We start from the raw sequence: 21,527 nt of genomic DNA on the forward strand, positions 1-21,527 counted from the left end.
ACTATTTGATGCAAGATTAAAAACATATATACTGTGATATATACAGTATATATATTAAAATATGCCATATACCAATAAATAACACTAACACTACAGAACATTGACCCAAATTACCTACAGTTCTGTATCACCACCACTTGATTACATACATTAGATACGATAGATTTTTTTGTGTTTGTGTGTGTGTGTGTGTGTGTGTGTGTGTGTGTGTGTGTGTGTGCGCGCAACCTTCTCAAATAAATTGCCCTTCATGATGGGAATAATAAAGTCTGTATCTTTAGATGTCATTCCATAATTCAATCTAAATGAACGTATCAAACTGGATTATTTGAATATTGTCTGTATCTTACATGCAGGCTCAGGTAAGCTACTCACTGTTTCCAACTGTCCAGCATCCAGTACAGACAGTAGGCTGTTGTTTTTTTATTTTATAATGATCATTATGTGAGAAAATAATTGTTATTAATGTGTTTGAATTTCTGTCATTAATACATATTTCATTTTCTTTTTTGTAATGGTAAAAAGAGCAAGAGAGACAGAGAAATCCCCACAGACTCCCTGCAATGATGCTAACTGGCATGTCATTTAACACAATGTTGCTCACCTTCTTCACTGGGACAGGGAGGGGCACAGTTAGGGGGAGACTGGGGTGCTGCTGACTCATCTGTTGTTAACTCTGCTAAAAGGGGCAGGGACAATGATTTAATATGAATATCTTGCTAAACGTTTCCCTGCACTGATTAAATGGTGATTAAATGTAGGCTAACACTAGTCTGTAGCTAGCTAGCTTATTTCACTATGGACATTAAGCCAACAGGTTAATACCACTCACAGACTATAGGCTACCCACCTTTCTTGGTGAAAAACTGAGTTACAGTTTGGCACCATTTCCTTAGTCTTTCCTCTCTCTCTTTTCTCTCTTTCCTTTTTTGAAAACCAGATTTTGATTTAACGTTACTTGGTAACATCTGGTCACTGTAGTTCTGGCGGATCTACTGACTGCAACTAAACACGTCACTGAGTGCGCTAAGGCAGGACCAAACCATTTCATGCAGATACAGGGGGGTGGTCGGTCAATATGGATGTTTACTTTTTGGTCAATGGGGATATTTAACTTTTACTGCCAAAAACAAGTAAAAACAAAGAGATCATTCATTTTATTATTATATTTGAAATATATATACTGAATGATTATGGTCTAATAATTTTATATTAGTTTTTACCTATTTCTTGGGGCCCCTGTCAGTCATGGGCCCTTGGATTTGTCCAAAATTTTCCCCCCTATACGGCGCCCCTGCTTGTAGGCCTGTGTATTGTTGGGTAGTTTAATTTATAATAAAACATCTTATTTTATAAACTACATGTGTTTTGTGTGCAAAAATCTTAATGTGTAAAGTAACTAGAAACTAAAGCTGTCAGATGAATGTAGTGGAGTAAAAAGTACAATATTTCTCTCTGAAATGTAACAGAGTAGAAGTAGAAAGTGGCACGAAAAGAAGACTCATTTGTACTTGAGTACAGTACTTGAGTAACATACTTAGTTCCACCACTCAACAAAACCCAATTCATTCGAAGGCCAAGGACGGTTGACCAGTGGAATGCCAGTGAGGAAAGATCGACACAGGCTCTTTAGACCACTACATTGTTACTTATCCCAAAGGAACCTCTGTTTTACCCTCTCTGGAGTAAATATTTTCCCTCATTTCACATCTCACAAACCAACCAACGGCCCTATCTTGCATCCGGCACAGCGCGGCGCAAAGCCCGACGCAAGTGTCTTTGCTAGTTTAAGACCGACGCAGTTGTCAATTTCCCGTCCAGTGCCCGCGTCGTTTAAATAGCAAATGCACCTGCGCCCATCTTTGCGCCCATGGGCGTGCTGGTCTTACAGGGAGGTGTGTTCAGGTGAATTCTTGCCGTATTAATATCTTGAGGCAGCGGGAAGTGATCGCGCCATTGACAAAAGATTACAAGTAAAAATTTTACGGTGCAAATCCGCCATCACAATAGCAATGCACCAAGGTACAAACGCGCCTGGCTTTTAAAGGGAATGGGAGATGACACTCTGATTGGTTAATTGCATGTTACGCCCAAAACACACCTATGAATTAATGAAGACACTAAATACAACCCTTTTGAACCATGCGATTTGGACACGCCCTAAACGCACCAGCACCATGCGCTTCAAGCCGTGCACTTAGATCGTTAAAATAGGGCCCTTAGTGTTAAAGATCAAACCAGTGATACCTGAAGAGATGGAGGCCAGGCGGAATGCGTCAGGGTGTCGGTTTGGTGCTACAGGTTCATACGGGGATGAGTCGTCCATGTCACCGCCTGGAACAACAGGAAGGATGACAAAGACTTATTATCACTCAAGTGGAAGACGTTATCCTCCTGGCGGAGATGAGCATTTGAGCATTTTCCAAAGAATCAAAACAGAAACAGGGGTGCATTCAAGCTCCAACAACCTGAAAGAACACACAAAAACAGACAGGAAATTCAGTTCATGCGTTCAGCGTTTCCAGCCTTAATTAATGGAAACGCTGTAACAAATCAGCTTTTTATGAATGTTTTGGATTTCAATGTTACATTATCAGTCAGTTAACAGTATAGCACTAGGTGACCAACAACAGAGGCTACGTCTACACTACTACATTTTCATTTTTAAGCAGTGTTTTGAGACAAAAACGATCTCCATCCACACAAGAGTTGGAGCCCTAGTATTGTAATCTCTGTCTATATTAACACATATCACATGACCATTCGTATACACTGGGCATATGCTTGCCGGTGTAAACAGGAAGCAGATTGTCGGACATTTCTCTGCAGTTGGAAATCAAGGATGTATAAGATGAAAATACTGAAAATACATTGGAGAAAGAACAACAATGGCGAAAAGTAAGACCAAGGATTTATTAGCTTGGACTGATGACGAGGTGGAACTGTTACTGACAGGTATGTAAGCCTACCTAACCGATAAGATTGACTGACATGCATCAATGTTTCCAAAACTCTCAGTTTGTGCTTATCCAGACTACAAAGCAACCCCGGAGTTTTGAAACAAAAACAGGGGCAGCAATGTTTCCAAATGTCTCCGTTTCAGGGGCTCGGAAACGCCAGAGTAGTGTGGACGTGAGGCGTAAACATAACAAAAGATATTCTTTTTAATACCAAAATGTAGTAGTGCAGATGTAGCCTGAGGTTTTTTTTTTCATCATTATCAAATAATTTCCTTTTGCAAAGAGTAAGTTCCTGCTGTGGTGTGATTTGGGGGAGCAGCTGAAGGACTAAAGCCCGTGCAACGCATCTTCCCTGCTAACAATGTGTTGCTGGAATAAAAGAATAGAAATTTAAAATCAAATTAGCACTCAACTGACTGAGTCTCTCCCATGTGCCTGCTTCTCTGTAGGCCCTAATCCCACGTTTAAAATTCAAAGCCATTCGGTGTGATTGAGACAAGGCCTCCAGTGTGTAATAGCTTTGCATTCTGATCCCAACAGAAACACAGCAAGGGTGTTGTGAGGAAGGTATGGAGGCCCGCTGCTACAAATGAGAAAATCTGAAACCTGTTGGTACAAGACTGTGCTGCCTACACAACCAATCAGTAGATCCAATCAATAGATATAGTACATTTTGTTTATCAAAGTCCTCCTCGGATGCTTTCCAAAAGGATGCCGATAAATTGTTGTCTTGTAGCTGCTTTGATAATAAGTAAGGCTGTTGTGGAAAGTGTGTGTGTGTGTGTGTGTGTGTGTGTGTGTGTGTGTGTGTGTGTGTGTGTGTGTGTGTGTGTGTGTGTGTGTGTGAAGGCACGTTTGAATCTTCACTCCTGTCAAACGTGTGTGTGTGTGTGTGTGTGTGTGTGTGTATGTGTGTGTTTACCAGTACATATACAGTGTTATTTATGTATCCTGTGAACATATTTGATCATAAAGTAAACGTCAGAAATTTGTAATTGATCCATTAAAACTAAATCAAAAGCACAGGAAGATCTGTACACTGGCTCTCAGTAAAAAGGAATGACTAAAGTTAGATAAAAAGGGAATTACTAAAGGGAATTTTCTATCTATAAGTGCATGTGTGTGCGTGCATGCGTGAGAAAGAGAAAAAGAGCAGAGGATAGTCAGACCAGAGACACATAGGAGAAAAAGGAAAAGGCAGACTAAGACATAAAAATGGCCGAAGGATGACAGAAAATTACCTAAATCCTCCAAGTTTTGAGTCCACTGTATGTGCCTTTCTTATTTATAGTTTTTATTTGTGTATTGACAGATTATATAGGCACATGAATTTATTTAAAAGTGTATTTCTGTTTGTTTCTTCTCCAGTCTGCATTACCCACATCTTTGTTCATGTGTTACATTTCCGCCAAGAGATCGAGACTGGAAATGCTGCCGGACTTGAGATCTCTCTCAGCTTGTCTAATTACAACAATTACCTTCTAAAGCTATAGCGCTTCAGAAGCCTTTCAGGAGTTCAAAACTACCACTTACTCGGCCAACAACCACCTTCCATGTCTGTTCTCAGCAGTAGACACTTATTGTGTATTTCAAAAAAAGAGGCAAATATTCCGTAGAAAAGTGAAATGCTACCCCCACACTGCACCAAGAACATGTGCTGTACAGAGCAACGTGGAAATAAAGGATTATGAGGTTGCTTAGCATTATAGCAGCTCCTTACAGAGAAGCTTCGCTGCACAATCCGCCTGGGATGTAAACAGTACACATTAAATTACACAATTAGAACTGTACAGTGTGCACTGTGGTGAACCTATAAGACAATAATGTAAAACCGCAGCAGCAGCAGCAGCAGCACAGCACAGTACTTGATGAATATTAAACGCTTATTTACATGGATGTTACAAGCCGTGCTGAATCAAAAAATTGCAAAACACACTATAATCACACACACCCTTAGGGTGTGAAGAAAAAAAACAGGAGGTCTTGTTGTACTTAAAAAAAAAAGAAAAAAAAAGTGCTCTTTGACAGTCATCCTGGACCCAATTGTGCATTCATAATAGAGAATTCTTCCCAGCTGTTTAGTGATAAGATGTTTTTAGCCACAGGGCAACAACTTATCGCTATAATTAAGCCTCCGTTTGACTTCATTTGCTCTGACAGTATGGAGCATGACCGGCAAAGCTCAGACAGACATGCAGGCCTTTCAATCGCTATACAGCATGAGAGGAATACTGCCTTTAAGTGGATTCACAGTCTCTCTCCTTTGCCATGAGGGGTTTTATGAAGCTGTTAGGCACCTGCCATCACTCATCCTTTTGCATAAGCATTATCAATGAAGCTAAACTCCTGGGGGGATGCAAACAGTTTATGGCTGGAGGCAACGTCAAGTTTAATAACTGTCTTTTACCCTTTTTTTTCAAAGTGCCCTATTCTGATTGTGTTCCTGTTTAATGTTGATTACATATTGTTCCCTATTTTTTGATGCAGGCAATTTTGGAAATTATAGTAGTAGTATATTACATACTACTTTGTATTTCAGTAATAGCAATATATTACAACACTACTTCTGTTCTCATGTTAATCACACACAGAGAAAGCTTAGCACAGCCGGAGAGGCCTGGAGCACAGCCGGAGGTCCTCTGCAGAGCCCTGCCGGTTATTGCACAAACTCGGCTGGTAACAAAAGGTGACCGAGCCTTTGCTTTCAGAGTTCCCAAAGTTTGCAAATGAGCTGTCAGTGGAGCTCTGGCAAGCCAGAACACTTTCCTCTTTAAAGCACTTCTTAAAGCACACTTGTATTCTATAGAAATGTGTCAGAAGCAACGCTGGAATATGGGCATTCACATTTTTATTACATTAGGATAAATGCATTCATCTATCCTCTCAGCTTCCTCCCATACTGTGCTCATTTCAACAAAGAAAAGATAAGGTAAAGTGTGACAACAAATGCAACTTTCTTCGAATTGTGCTTAACACAACACCAGTTGGAGCATAAATGCAGTTAACGGCTCAGCGTTTGAAGTGATATTGACATTTTAAACTCAATTCCAAACCACACAAATGGAATATTGGATTAGCTGCGAATAATATTTCAAGTCACAATTCCTATCCAGTGTGGCGTGGTGGGCAAACACAGCTGAGGAAATGAGTGCTGAATTTTCAAGCCATCCCTTTGGCTATGCGAATGTAATGTTAATATGAATAGTTACACACTTGCTTACCTAAATCAACATTTTATAATACCTGGTGTCAGGTACTAAATGTTGAATATGGTGTAAATCCTGCAAAACATCCGTAAAAATGGCTATTATCTTTATGGCATAGCAGCATATTGGAGATAACATTAAAAACAGGCAGCAGCAGCGGCAGCCCAATATATCAGCCTCTCCTCACCATTTTACATTTTATATCAATGGAAACCCCATAATGTTGAACGTCGTAAATTGACAGCAGCTTAACTAGCCGATATCAAGCATCTTAAATATTTACTATAAAAATGATGAGTGCTGCTGTATTGATAACTTAGGGATAACGACCCAAAAGATGAATCTAGATATATAAAATGTGTTCGGCTCCTACAGTAGTCGTGCTTCGAAAAAGTCGGCTGACGTATTTCAACGAGCAGCAGCCATTTCAATTAATGATGCAGAGAGTGAAAGAGAGAAAGAGAGAGCGAGAGAGGGAGAAGTAGCCATGCTGTGATGACAGCCGCCGGGCCCGGTAGTTGACTTCTGTGATGCACATTCATTCAGCGCTGCTGTGAACCTTCCTGCCAGGAGTGAGTCTTAATGCCCACATCATGATAGTATTCACTGAGCAGAATGGGCCGTCACTCACTCTCCCCTCTGATAGAGAGCCTGAGAACTCACTTTTGCTATAAAAGGCTAATCAGAACCCCCCGCTACCTGGCCCACACTGTCTCACTCTATACAGCCTCATCGTGAATGGGAGTCATCTCGGGCACTTCACCCTTACCAGGATGGAAAATCATTAGGGCAGATTCACGAGGACAAACAGTGCCTGTTTTGTCATCTTATTTCACTGATCCTTTTCACATTTTGGGATGAAAGATAAAAAGGGGGTGAAAAGGACGAGGACGGGGAAAGCTCTGAAAGACCTTATTGATCGCATCCAGAAGCTATCGACAGGTCCCTTCATCTGATGATGAAGTAGCCACCTAGCGTGCGCCGGCTGGGTCTCCAGCGACAGGTGGGGGGGGGGAGCACAGAGGACGTATTCAGCATGCAGAAGCCTGCTTCCCATATCCCCTGACATGCGGGGCAGGCTGGAAAAATGTTCTGCTTATGACAGTGGATGGCTAAGGTAATGGCCGATGACTGCTACCATTGCTCATAGTAATGATGGTTTCACACAGGAATACTGTGTACCTTTGTAACTCCCTCCCCCTCTTTTCCACTCTCTCTTTCATTCTTTGGTTTTCTCTGTCTCTCGCTTACATTTTCTTCCTTCCCCCCCACTCATCATTTATCTACCGTCCTCTCCTCACCTCCCTTCCTCACCTGCTGTCCTCTCTCTCGCTCTCTCCATTTCTCTTCCTCCCTGCCTACATCTATCATGATGTGCACAGCATCCTTACACTGTCCGATTCATCCAGCTTTCCATACAGCATCAGGGGCCAACCTGCGGTATTAGCATGATGTGGTGACATATTCACAGGGTAACCTTTGCAACGCTGACATTCATGGAAATGGGGAAAATAAATCATGCCACATAATTGTCTGGTATTCTCGTCATTGCATGTAAAGTCTTCTCTCACAATGAACTGGAGCAGACTGGTGTGGAGCTCTCCTTTCTCTCTCTCTGCAGTAAAAGTTGGCTCAGCTAATTAAACTGCTCTGAAAGGTCCGGTCCCCACAAAAGATCTTCGATTCCTACTTTGAGACCCAGGCTGCATAGTGGTTTCATAGCTGAGGCTATGAACTAATGTATGTTAGAGGTGCGGAACTTATCGTTTAAATTACTGAAATCCTGCAAGGCTATATCCACATGAGGCTGTGGGCACAATTGAAAGAGAACCGCAGCCGACCAATAAAATATCCTTGTGTGAAGCAGCCAATGTTTCTTTCTTAGTAATTACGTCTTTTATAGATTCAAACTGCTAGACCTCAATGCCTCACACAAACTCAGGCCCTTTCAGAGCAGAAACCACCCATTATCCATCAAGGATGGCTGCATTGGCGCGCTGAAATCGCCTGCAATTTTCCGTTAGAAAAGACAATTAACAGGTCACCATAAGCACCATTACTGATGGCTGAAAGACTGGCATTATAACACCCTTCAACTTGGGGTTGTTAAGCCAATCAGTACTGTACTATAGCCTAAAGGTAGGCAACAACAGTTTAGCAAGCAAGAAGGAAATCTAACCCCACATCATAGCTGGGGAGTCACACCAATATGTGTTTCGAAATTTAAAACTGAAATATAGCTTCCACCACCTGCTGAAATGTGCTGCGATTTCAAGAAGACACATCAAGCAACGCATTGTCATGAACGGGTTCATATGATATCGTACGAAAAATTATGCGCAACAATTCTTATGACATCTTACAAAATTACGTGTCACAAGAAGACAGTTAAGTATAGTGACCTGAGTCACGTGATGATCGGTCACATGACAGTTAAGTTTAGCGGTCTTTACAGTTAAACTTATCCGACAAAAGGTGACTGTGTGCCGGGTACAGGGCACCGCATGGTGATGGTCCTTTCAGCGGCTGTTGCAGTTGAGTTCAGCCGACAGAAAGTGACTGTCATGTGGCGACGACAGTTAAGTTTAGGCACCAATAATACAGTTGTGGTTTGGATTAAAACACCAGTCCCCTTAAGTAGTACTCCTGGGACACGAACATTTGTTTCCTGGGTGAAAGTCTTGTGTTCTCCCCGGGACACAAACTCCGCTCCGCTCCGCTCCGCTTGCTTAAAAGCACTGTGTTTTATGACCCAAACATCCACCCGGACCTCCTCACTACTCGGACCAAAGCGGTCTTATACGGCAGCAGTCAATGTGGTGTATACAGCAATGAATACGTGGCATACGTACAAATTACAGTGCATTTTCATTTTCAAAGCTATATGTACAAATGGTTCAGGCTGGTGGAGTCACACCAGGACATAATGTGTTTTGAAATTTAAAACAGAAATATAGCTTCGACCACCTGCTGAAACGGGCAACCCTCGATGATGGTATTGAGTCCCTAGATGTTTCCCTCTCAACTGTAAAATGTTTTCTCGGCAGCAATACCTTGTTTCATCGCACAAATTGTCATCTTTGAAAGATGGCCTCTCACTGGACTTGTGTAACTGGAGACACTCGTGCTGTTCCTACGTGTCTGGACCTTGTTTGCTATTAACAAAGTTACAGTTACATCTCACAGACACAAAACGTACTGCAGATGGAGGGTGTTTCCATCAGGGCATTTTATCAGGGTTTCTGCAGGTTTCACCAAGTCAAATTTAAGACTTTTTAAGTGTCTTTATGAATGAAATGTAAGCCTTATATCACAAGATAAAAGCACAACGAAATGCAGAGTCACAAAATTAAAATTAATAAAAGTGACACAGAGTAGTGGCCGGGTTGCTCAGTGGGTAGAGCAGGCGCACATATACTGAGAAATTTATATATCGACGCAGAGGTCCAGGGTTCGCAGAGGTCTTCCCCCTCTCTCTCCCCTTTCCCACCTAGCTATTAAAGGCGGAAAAGCCCAAAAAATAATCTAAAAAAAAAAAAAAGTGAGAGAGTAATAATCTGTATACAGCTAATTATATTTGGACGAGCGAAAAAAAGAACTACAACGCCAGAGGATAAAAAAAAAAACATCATTCAATGATCATTAGAGGCAGTGTTACATGGACGTGGGAACATTTTAGACCTGTTTAAAATTATTTAAGACCTAGAACACAATACTTTTGCGAATTTAAGACTTTTTAAGGCCTAACATTTTGATTTTGAAATTTTAGAATTTTTTTAGACTTTTTGGTGAGTCTGGTTTGACTTGGCTTAGTATTGATTACTTTTCTGTCTCAGGGTAGACCTTTTAGTTTACTTTCAAATAAGCATAGCATTTTCATTTGTCACACTGAAGGAGGAGCAAAGGATGGTTAGCCTGTACATGAACAATATCTCCGCTCATCCAGGCCAGCCTTTAGGAATTACGGAGGGGTGTGGGGGATTTCAAATCAGGCCCCTCCTCCACACCCACTCCAGCACCACCACCCAATTTATGTTTTGGGACCCCAGTGTGTAGGAATATTAAAATACACCATTTTTTAAAAAAAAAGCCAGTTTTTCCCTCGCCAGAATTTAAAACTTTAAAACGTTATGTAGCTCCTTCCAGACAAGGTAGCATGAAATGGCTGGTACCTGTGGATGCCTCGGGTCGTCTAGTTTCATCTGTTGTCAGTCTCTTCACTAGCTTTGAAACTAAGTCCGCTATTGCAGGTTTCTATCGCTAGTCTTCTTAGCTCCTCACCTTTACCATGTTCAGCTTCGCCCGTCAAACCTGGTGTTTCTTCACACTTTTTTTGGCCAGAAATGTGGCCACGCTCTCTCTGCTCCTTTGATTTTTTTGTTTTGTTCTCGCTGTACTCTGGCTTTTCTTTTTTGAGCCCCTGTGGGCACTTTTTTGACTTTGCTAATCAGGCTGCAGTTCGCTTTACAAATACAGTACATCCGCATATGTGTGTTCTCCACATCTGACATTTTGCCTGCACCGTTGTCACAATAACTGTGGGGGGTGGGTTATCAGATGATACGTTGAAATGTGTTTTAATGACAACAATTAATGCATTTATCATGTAAATACATATATATTTTATTGTCAGTGATATAAGTCAGTAAGTTCATTGTTGTACTTGATCTCATTTAAAGTGCTCATATTATGCTCATTTTCAGGTTCATAATTGTATTTAGAGATTGTATCAGAATAGGTTTATGTGATTTCATTTTCAAAAAACACATTTTTTTTGTTGTACTGCACATTGCTGCAGCTCCTCTTTTCACCCTGTGTGTTGAGCTCTCTGTTTTAGCTACAGAGTGAGGCATCACACTTCTGTTCCATCTTTGTTGCGAGATGCACATGCGCAGTACCTAGGTAAGGAACCTAGGTCAGAAGCAGAGTATGAGGGCGTGCCATGCTAGCAGCTAGGCGAGCATTATAACGTGTGTTCCAAAGTGACCACGTTTGTCTCTGAAGTAAAGGCTGGACTACAACAGAGCTGTTTGGAGCAGTTTGTGAACAGTGTTTTCTGTTGGAGATGGTAAGTCCCTTTGGGGTGGACTTTGGGCTTTTTCACTTTGTAAACTTATTACATGCACAAAAAAGATATATAACACAATAAAGGAAAGGGGAAAGCAAAAAAGCATAAAATGAGCACTTTAAGGATTCAAAATAGACCTTTGCAAGGGCCTAGGCTGGGGCATCTGTACGCTTTGATGCAGAAAAGGCACAAATTTTTGCCGAAAAATTCACCAGAATGCAGAAAATGATGTGTTTGTTGTTCAAAATTTCAATTTTGTTCCAAAGTGAAGATCTCAACACCCCATTGTTGAACCCAAAGTTACACCCTTGAATGATTAACACACATCTCACATACAAGGTGACATCACTTCTGTCCTTCATCGTTTTGAACCATTGTTAAATGTCCTTCCATGGTATTCAGGCCATTAATGACCGTAACTACAGTAGAAATGAAAATTAAAACAAAAATAAGACACAAAACTTTTAAATTTGTGAACTGAACCATTTTCTTTTTTTCGAACTGAATTGGAAAATGACAGTAATAATTATTGCTTTAGCACTACTTGTCTTGTCTCTAACATCAGCAGAGGAGAGATGAGGACAAATGGCAGGCTGTTTTTCACTTTTTTATTTTTTATATTTTATTTCTAACTAAACTCATTCCTAGTATTTAGCTCTACTTTTTGCAACCATTTTGTAGATGAATGACTTAAACCTCAGTGGAATGACAAAGAGACAAAGTAATGAATTGGAAGAAGCAGATCTTTCCAAGGTTGTTTTGAATCGTTCAATGGCTGAAATTCTGTACATGACTTAAAGCACAGCCCCCGAACTGATTCACTCCTATTTTTTATGGTCTTTTAGTTGATAAAGTCCTTTTGATGTAGAAAATAAAGATGAAGGATGTAGACATGTGCACACTTCAAATGCAGTCATCTGTTATCCGAACCTCCAATGATTCCTTCCTAAAGGCAGAGGGAAATGATTTGTGTTTACTATCAACGTGCTACTGTCAGGACATAGTGACAATTTCAGCAGATATAGACAAAAAGTTATTTTATAAAAGTTACCTTCTGAACATTTAACATGAAGTCTAATAGTGGACAGTATGTATAAAGTACTTGAAAGCAATAATTGAGTAAAAGTACAAGTAGCTTACCAGAAAATAACTTTGGTAGAAGTTAAAGTCACATTTTAGAATATTACTTGAGTAAAAGTCTTAAAGTATCTGATATTTACTGATTTACTGTACTTAAGTATCAAAAGTAATTTTCTGATATTAAATGTACTTAAAGGTGCTCTAAGCGATGTTGGGTGACGTTACTTCTTGTTGACGTTCTAAGTATTATCAAACAAAACGGAGGCTAGCTCACCCCTCCCTCCTCCTCATCCCGTCCCCTCCCCCGCCCTTCCGTGCTTCCTGAAACAGTCATGAATGCGCATTGTGGAAGTAGCCTACGTGCTAACGCTGCTGCGGTGATGGCTTAACCAACTCCTTCTTGTCGGTTATTGGCTGGAACAATTTTTCAAAAAAGTTTGTTATGTTTGGTGGTGCAGGTTGGCGCAGTTTGTTTTTGTTGCTGTTTGTGGAGCCTGGGCTGTCTACAGAGACTGCGGTTTTTTCACAGTGTGTTCAGGGGACAGGCAGCTAGCAGATAGTGAGGAGATGTTTGCTGTATGTGACAAAAAATGTTGTAGCCTAAAAAATGCGTGACATCGCTTAGAGCACCTTTAAGTATTAGAAGTAAAAGTAAAAGTAAAAAAAACTTTTGATTATGGCCAAAGGTGTGTAACGTTATCTTCATCACCACTGTCGTCGGGGTGGTCATCGTCTGTTACCATGGCGGCAGAGCCTGCAGCAGGTGCTTCCATGACGCTATAGGTTATTATGCTTCCTCCTCTTCTTCTTTAGTTTTGGCCTATGTTTATTTTATTTTTTTCTTGGCAAATAACACCAACTGGAATGGAGCGTGCATTAACTTGCAATCTAGGAGCAATGATTCGCCAGACCTGCTTTTTTCCATTGTAAGAAATTTCTTCTGATTTTATTTTGTAGTAACGAGTAACTAAGATGCTTAGGGGAAATGTAGTGGAGTAAAAGTAAACGTTTCCGGAGATATAAATAATGAAGTTAAGTACAGATACGTGAAAATTCTACTTAAGTACAGTAACAAAGTCTTTGTACTTCGTTACATTACAACACTGATAGTGGATATGGTTAGACTGGGTAAACCCAGCCCGATCTGCTGGTGATTTGATTTTGCCCTGCATTTATCTATCCTGCTTCCGTTACAATTTTGCGGGGACCAATCACAAACTGGCTTATCGACCTGGCACGCTATTGGCGGTTTAACATGATGACAATAGAGAAGCGACATTCAACATAGCGGCCACCGAAGCGCAGCAACCCGTTGATGCTATGGATGATGTATTGATGCCTCTGTCGCTGCTACGTCACCCGGATCATTGGTCTGATTGGTTGAAGGACTATCCAATTGCGTACAGAGTCCTTTGAACTATGCCCGTTGATCACGCCTCTTATGCAGAGAAAATACAGAGCAGACTCCCCAGACTAATGTTCAATCTTAAAAGATTGAGGTTGGTCTGGTGATAGCAGGACTAGGATATGGTCCAAACTTAGCTGTATGTTTTTTACATTTCACATTCACGAAGCCAAGACGCAAAAATCTTAAATGAATTTTTTCTGACAATAAAAAAGAACATGAAAGCCCTTTATCATTTACATTTGATTTTTCCTGTTTACTGTGTTTGTCCACTCTGAGCCTTCATGATTATTCATGTTCACAGCTGCACTTTTTTACTACATTTATTTGGTTCTGTATTAGAAATAAACAAATATAAGTACACGCACTGAATAAGGTAGTGAGACACCCTTGCCCAAGGCAGTGGAGTATCTGTCCGCCGTAATCTGGGAGCAGGGCATTGTTTCAAATCCCCGTCCCATCCCTGGTCAACATTAGCTTTCTCTTCACAGACACCATGGTTTAGCCCTTAAGCTTGCAGGCCAACTTCCTGCCCTGCCCTGGTCAACACGAGTCATAAGCAATAGCCCAACTTATAGCTGGGGCCTGATTTCTAGATGGCTTTCTACACTTTTGAGATTTTTTTTTTTAAATTTGAGAGTCAAAAGTGACCGTAGTTGCAGAACCACCCTTATTACGGTCTTAGGTTGCAGCAAAGTAGTGATAAATAATAATAATAAATAGATAAATTACATTACTTTTCCTATAGAGATTATCACGTTACACAGGTCTTTTGCCTTCTGTCTGTCAGCTATCCTTGTCCTTTCACCTTCTCTAGCTCGACTCCTTTTCTTTTAATCTTTAGTTCCTCGCTTTTCTCATCTTTCTCTCTCACATACTCTTGCGCTCTTCATCTCTCCACATTAACATGAGTGAAGTAAGACTTCCAAAGCTACATTATGCATTATCTGACCCACCAACGATATTAAAACCTTCCTGATTTGTCCACAAATTATTTTTTAAGTGGTTTAGCACCATTTCAAGAGGGTGTGTTGGGATTCGGCCCTTCGTGTTTGTTTCCAGAGATGGATGTTGTACATAGATTGTTTCCAGTTAACAAACGCCTGCTTGACTGCACAATGGATCGTGATTAGATTAAAGCTGCACTATGAGAGCTTTTGGTTTGTGTTAAAGCGGGTATTATCTCCGAGGGGCGTCAGGGCCAAAACAGGACAGTGCTGAGAGGCTTTTATTTGTAAAAGAAACACAAGCTCTGTGAAGGGCACGCTGCAGGCACAGGAGGTCTCTCTCCCTGACAACTTGCATGATGCATTCAAACACAAACACTTTGACTTATGCGGCTGTTTGTTGGGGAAAGGAGAAACGGAGTGAGAAAGAGACATAGAGGGAGAACAGAAAGATCATTGCGAAGGGGAAAGAGTTAGAAAAAGAGAGAAAGACAGGGAGGGAGACAGAAGGCCTGGGGAGCATCCATGTCATTACATTTCCCTTGAACTCATGTCAGGGACCCTCTGCTGCCATCAGTCTGATGAAGTGTAGCTGGTGCTATGAGCAGTCAGCCTGGCAAATCACTTTACGGATCGCAACACAAAAGCCCAGAATGAGACTTTGCAACGTTTCCACCATTAGCCCACATGTCAAAACAGCTGAGCACATTGTGTCCTCCATGTTTACTTGGGATGACACTTGACATCAGTCACACAGACTTTGGCCGCGTGTACAAGCACGGAGTAATGTCACTGTTGGGTTAAGGCCCCCATTTAGCCTGGCCCCAAGGGCAAGGCATCTCCAGCCGCTTTGATTCAGTCAGATTTGTCTTCACACAGTATGTAACACGGATTAAGTTTACATGCACATAATATTCAGTTTTTTGCCCTTATTTCAAAAAAGACAACATTCCGACTAAGCTGTTTACACGGCTAATGAAAGTGAATATTTCGCTTATATTCCCGTTTACATGCAGATGGCAAAAAAAAATTCACTAATAGCCGACTCGTTTAACTGTGCAAACACAGCCTCCCTCTTTCATTGCTTCAACCACCTTCTTGAAAATGTCCCCAAAAACATGTTGATACACAAGTCTTTCATAATGTTTAAAAGTAGCTGGGTTTCGCCTTCTTTTTTTGGGGGGCATGCATCTCTACCTCAGCCTTACAAACTATTGGCTAGTTGGTTTGTGTACAACAACCATAGCAATGCACAGAGCTGACCGTAATCCTTAAACAGGCAAAAGGGCCAAAAACTGGCCATAACAACTGTCACAAACTGTGGTAAAAAAAACAAACAATTGAGACACACTCCAAATGCGCTGTATACATGTCCAAAGAATTCTTCTATAACCCGAATAATACCGGCATATCACATGTCTTAGTTGGAAAATTCTAAATTCAGAAAAAAGGCCTTAGGAATATCCAAACGGAATAAGCTGTGTGTATAAAAGTACTCACTGTGTACTCTTGAACCTGTGACCAAGAGTCACGTCCGTTCAGGAGGCTGCTTTATGCTCTCTAAACACATTGCAATGGTAAAACCAGAAGGTTTCAATGTTACAACAAGAGTGCTATTTTATGTCCTGCATAAGTGGACACATAAGCGCCTGAGCTATACAACTCTAACCTAATTACATGGTAATATGGAACACTTTAGGTAAAAAACAATAAGTGTACAATAACAGCTCTACCTAATGTAATCCCATTATAGCTCCATTACCTTTCGACAGGGTGAGGAAAGTGGGAAAGCATATATATTTTTCATCAGGGGCTTCTGGGTATCACTATAAAAGGGCATGAGGGAATATAGCATCAACAATGGGTGTGGTGTACATGCCCGTAAAGTACACTTGAGATCGGAACATTAGTTTAAAATAAATGTTATAACGCAAAAGAATGCGCTATGTCATACCCACTGATATCAATAGAGGTGTGTTGCACATCCACAAACAGACTACTTACTGCAGCAATGCATGTGCATCTCTGTGTACGCATGTATTGTTGTACATGACCAATACATAGACATAGTCAGTAACAAAACCATTGAACATGTTATAAGTAGAGATGTTCCAATACCAATACCAGTATTGGAAAAGCCTCCCATACTGCCTAAAATGCTGGTATCGGTATCAACAAGTACTGGAGTTTATGCACGAACCAATACCGCGTAATTTATCCCTGAATAAAATCTACTTTAAAGTAGTTTGTTTACGTTCTTTTTTCCGTTATGACTCGCTGTCAAACTAGATAATAAAAGAAAGTGCGATGGCATTCGTTCTCTGCGTTTGTTCATGTTTTACAAAGGGTTTAACCTGAACCAGGCCGTACAACAATGAAAATCCATACAGGGATAGTAGTATAGAGCTGTTAAAACATAATAATATATATGTATTTTTTAACACACTGGTATCGGGTCGGTACTCGGTATTGGACGATACACTAGTTCAGGTATCGGAATCGGTATCGGGAAAAGTTAGAAGAAAAAAGTTGTATCAGAACATCTCTAGTTATAAGCTGAGATCACAGCGACAGAGATAATGCAGAAGTTAACAAATGACATTAAAGATCCAGCTCATTCTCTTTTCATTTCGGAATAAATTTGTAGTTTTAACAAGACACTGCATGACTTAAAGAGGTGTTATTATTATATCACAGGATCTGAAATTGCCACATGACTAAACATGATGTGATGTGACTTGTATGAGACAGAGAATTGTAAAAAACCATCTGCCTCCTACCTTCGGTGAGCCCCATGTGGATGGTCCAGTAGTTCTGCAGACACTGCAGCTCCTTCTTCATGCCCCTCCTGCAGCGGCAGTCATACAGAGGACTAACCAGCAGCACTTCCAAGGCAGCCTGGCACTCCCTGTTGTTGTCCAGCATGGCTTCCTTCTCCTTGCCCACAAGGCACTGGCGCATCACCCGGTACCGAGAGCTGCAGTGAGGGTTCTGGTTGCACCAGTCACTCGCCTGGATGCAGTCCACCCATTCTGTCTGAGCTCCGGGCCCAGACCCGGTGCCCAGAGATCCTGGAGACCCAGTGGCCAAAGACGCGGACACAGCTGAGGGACCATCCCAGGAACTCGCTGTCTCATCTACAGGTGGGGACCAGGGGACAGAGGTTGGGGGTGACAAGAGACAAAGGGGCTCAGAAATTTGCAAATTAATATGTATGTGATTTTGTTTGTATATCTGTGTCAGGGCTTCAACTAACAATTATTGTCATTGTCGATTATTTTCTTGATGAATCGATTAGTTGTTTGGTCAATACAATGTCAGAAAAATGGTGAAAAATGTCGATCAGTGTTTCCCAAAGCCCAAGATGACGCCCTCAAATATATTCAGTTTACTGTCACAGAGGAGAGAAGAAACTAACACATTTAAGAAAGCTGGAATCAGAAAATGTTTACTTTACTTTATTTTCATACAAAATGACCGATTAATCGATTATCAAAGCAGTTGGTGATTAATTGAATAGTTGGCAACTAATCAATCAATCGAGTAATCGGTGCAGCTCTAATGTGTGTGCAAGTGCAAGCATGCATCATAAACCTGCTTTCATTTTGTTTCGTTGATGTGGGCCTCTGACATGCACATACATGCCAAGGCATCTTTTACCAGTTACATTCTTCATGGTTCACATGAGTCTTATACATCTCTACACGGGGTCTTGTTAAGTTCTCGTCTAATTAATATTCAGTGTTTTACCTGTGCTTATCTGTACTCACTATAGTGCATCTAAAAGCCTTTAAAACGAGTCAGACTGCAGCTTTCAGTTTCCTATTCGAATCAAAGGAATTCTTGATCACTGAAGTGGAGGCTATCTAATTATCTCGCCTAAAAAATTTAAAAAAAGTGAACTACACTTAACTCACATCTACGTTATGAGAAAAATTACAGCTGACAATGAGTAAACAGGGATCCTCGGAGAAGGGACTCAGGTGTGACCATTTGACAGGAGTGAAGATTCAAACGTGCCTTCACACACACACACACACACACACACACACACACACACACACACACACACCAGTAGAGACACTTCTGGTGAAATGACAAGAGAGACCCCGTGTGGTGATATTGAGCATTGGGCTCAGGGAGGAGAGGATACTGCATCAGAATCAGAGAGCAACGGCTAAGAGAGGAGAAACGTGAAGTTAACTGTGAAAATATTTCATCAGTCAGAGGATTTTAACTCAAGCACTGGCCTTTGTGGGCGACACTTGAATTGGCATTGTGCTGCTGATGCTGCTCATGATGCTGATGATGATACTGATGATGCTTATGATGATGATGATGATGATGATGATGATGATTGATTTTCTCATATTAAACCAAACACAAATGTGTAACTGAAAAAAAAAAAAAAACTCAGAGATCTTTCCTTTGCAGCCTAAAAGCTGTTCCAGTCGTGAGATTTGCAATCCAACTATGGATGCTGTGGTTCTTTAATGGATCCAGTATTAAGTATTTAACTTGCATAGAACAACTTGGGTTTGTAGCTATGACAATTACACATAATCTAAACTAATCTCATTTTTAAAATGAACGCCCTATCTATCAGTATTTGGCTTCACATTTAGAAAATAAAATAAAACAAAAAAACAACAGAATAAACCTTGTGCCCTCAAACAACTCCTGCATGAGAAGAAAAGAAAAAGTGCTCCTTGGCAATAATTAGGCTACTGATGTCAGAATGTATCTCTATATGACCCAGAACAAAAAAATAACAATTTGCACACAATTGGACATGTTATTTCAATATTTCACTTCTCACCTAAGAGCAGGAGAAAGCTGTAAACGCACATCCACACAGTGACAGACTTCATATTGTTGGAGAGATGAGTTAGGGTCCAACACGACTGATATTTCCACCTTATGAAAGGTTAATTCCCCTCTTCGGATCCTTGACCCAGGTGAAGGCTAACTGTTAAAAAAAATAATAATAATAATAAAAAAATCAATATCCTCGTTACCACAAAACCCCTCGACTCCCAACAATAATCCACGATTTTCTTTTTTTTTTTTTTTTTTTTTTTTTTAATAATAGACTAACCACGACACAGACAAATCCTCTGGTATTGGGGAAAAAAATAAAAAATCAAATGCCAATCAATCAGTCAATCCATGAAAGCAGTTTCTCAGGGTCCGTCTGCGCTGCGCTCATACCGACCAACTACTGAGACTTGATCTCTCCGCATTATAAGGGCTCAGACTGCCAGCTCCGACTGCCCCTTGGAGACAATTTGTCCTTAAAACATTCCTTAAACTGGCGCGAAACGGTCTGTCAGCTGTGCCAATATCTCTAACGAGATAGAAGAACTCATTTGAAAAGTGCTCCAAAACGCTGACTGGATTGTAATTTTCTTTTCCCCCCAACACCACCACTGACTCTCTCCAAAAAGCTGTGCGCTCCTGTGTGAGGAAGTGAACGCTTCTTTTGCACTGACTGCATGTGTGTCGGTGTCGAGGCATCACGGCACTTTATAAAGAGGAGTTTGTGTGCGCCAGCAGAGGGCGCTGCCGGAAGGGTGCTCTCATTGGAAAACGTGGTACTCGGTCACATCGAGGCCCAATAATAAATGCTACCCTATAGAAAGATTACCAACATGTTCCTGTAATCTTCCTGCAGGGCCAAGGGAGCCGGGGGGGGGGGGGGGTAAGATGCACCTGTAGTACTCAGCAGTGAAATTATAGTGACCTCACTTGGCCTGTTTTCTCAATCTCCTGGGGTATTATTGCTGCAGGATACTGTGAAAGCCTATACATTTTGTGAAACAATTCCTGTGATTCATGTATAATATCCTCCTTACACGATGAATATCTCTTTCATAAGGGATATCCTTACAGCCTTGTAAAGAGAAATGAGGCCACAACTGCAACACATCAAGGAAGGAATTAGGAAGCAATAATAAGTGTGTTGGCTACTTGCACTCCTAGCAAGAATATCCGGTCTTCCAGCACATAGGGACTCTTTTATTTGAGTATTTATCAAGGCCAATAGGCCAATTCCTTTTTTTTGGCTGACATTATAAGGGCTTCATACCCACAAGTCATAGCAATTCACAAATGTTTTGTAGGGTTTTAACAATGATGATGAAAATGTCATCGTTCATTTTAAGCAATACCCAGACACATCTGGGTTTCCTCTGATTGAAAGAAAGATAAAAAAAAAAAAAAAAAAATGAACACAATGTCTCGTATTATATTTGAGCTCGGAGGAAATAAGTCCACCACGCACAGAAGAATCTGCCATTTTTCAAAGTGGCTTCACATTAAACAAAATGACTTTGCTGTGCATCACTGCTTAAATAGTGCCCGGAATGTCATAAATCTTTACAAATCTTGAAAACAAAGTCTCTATTTAGAGGCACTGACAGTGACAAACTGCAAGGCCACTGGCTCATAATGATGTTTGACTGTCAGCCCAGGCTTCCATCCAAGAGGGAAAAGAGCTCGCCGCTTTAATGGCAAAATCAGCCTCATTCTGCCTATATTGGCCCGGGCTTATTCTCATCTCCACCCCCCAAGAGTTTGAAGGCTCTGTCATTATGGGGACACTGAAAAGCATCATCTCCGGCATGAATGTATCCTGCATCTGTCCTGCGTTAGTGCTGCAGTGGCCGATCAAGCCTATTCTTCACTCGATTTTAAGCAGAAATGCATTTTTTTCAAACAAAGAATGGCAGCCTTGTGCATATCGAGCAACTATTTCCAAGCCAGACAATTTTATTCTTTCATTTTAGCAGATAACAAAGAAGCCATTTAGTTATTCAAGTATTTTTCTCACTGAGCAGCAGTTGCATAAACTGTATTAAG

The 21,527-nt window shown here is 40.9% G+C and overlaps 1 protein-coding gene across 1 annotated transcript in view; it reads right to left on the reverse strand.

Annotated features, from left to right (window-relative positions):
• Nucleotides 1-20,171, reverse strand: part of LOC116054422 (GDNF family receptor alpha-2) — a 76,345-nt gene extending 56,174 nt beyond the window's left edge. The window contains exons 1-3 of the mRNA XM_031305976.2: nt 19,486-20,171; nt 17,447-17,803; nt 2,248-2,334 (exon numbers count right to left, since the gene is read on the reverse strand). Of these exons, the coding sequence (XP_031161836.1) occupies nt 2,248-2,334; nt 17,447-17,803; nt 19,486-19,537 (496 nt within the window). The 5' untranslated portion in view covers nt 19,538-20,171. The remainder of the gene's footprint in view (nt 1-2,247; nt 2,335-17,446; nt 17,804-19,485) is intronic.
• Nucleotides 20,172-21,527: the final 1,356 nt, after the last annotated feature.

This window comes from Sander lucioperca, chromosome 2, assembly GCF_008315115.2.
Source record: "Sander lucioperca isolate FBNREF2018 chromosome 2, SLUC_FBN_1.2, whole genome shotgun sequence".
Taxonomy (NCBI): Eukaryota; Metazoa; Chordata; class Actinopteri; order Perciformes; family Percidae; genus Sander; species Sander lucioperca.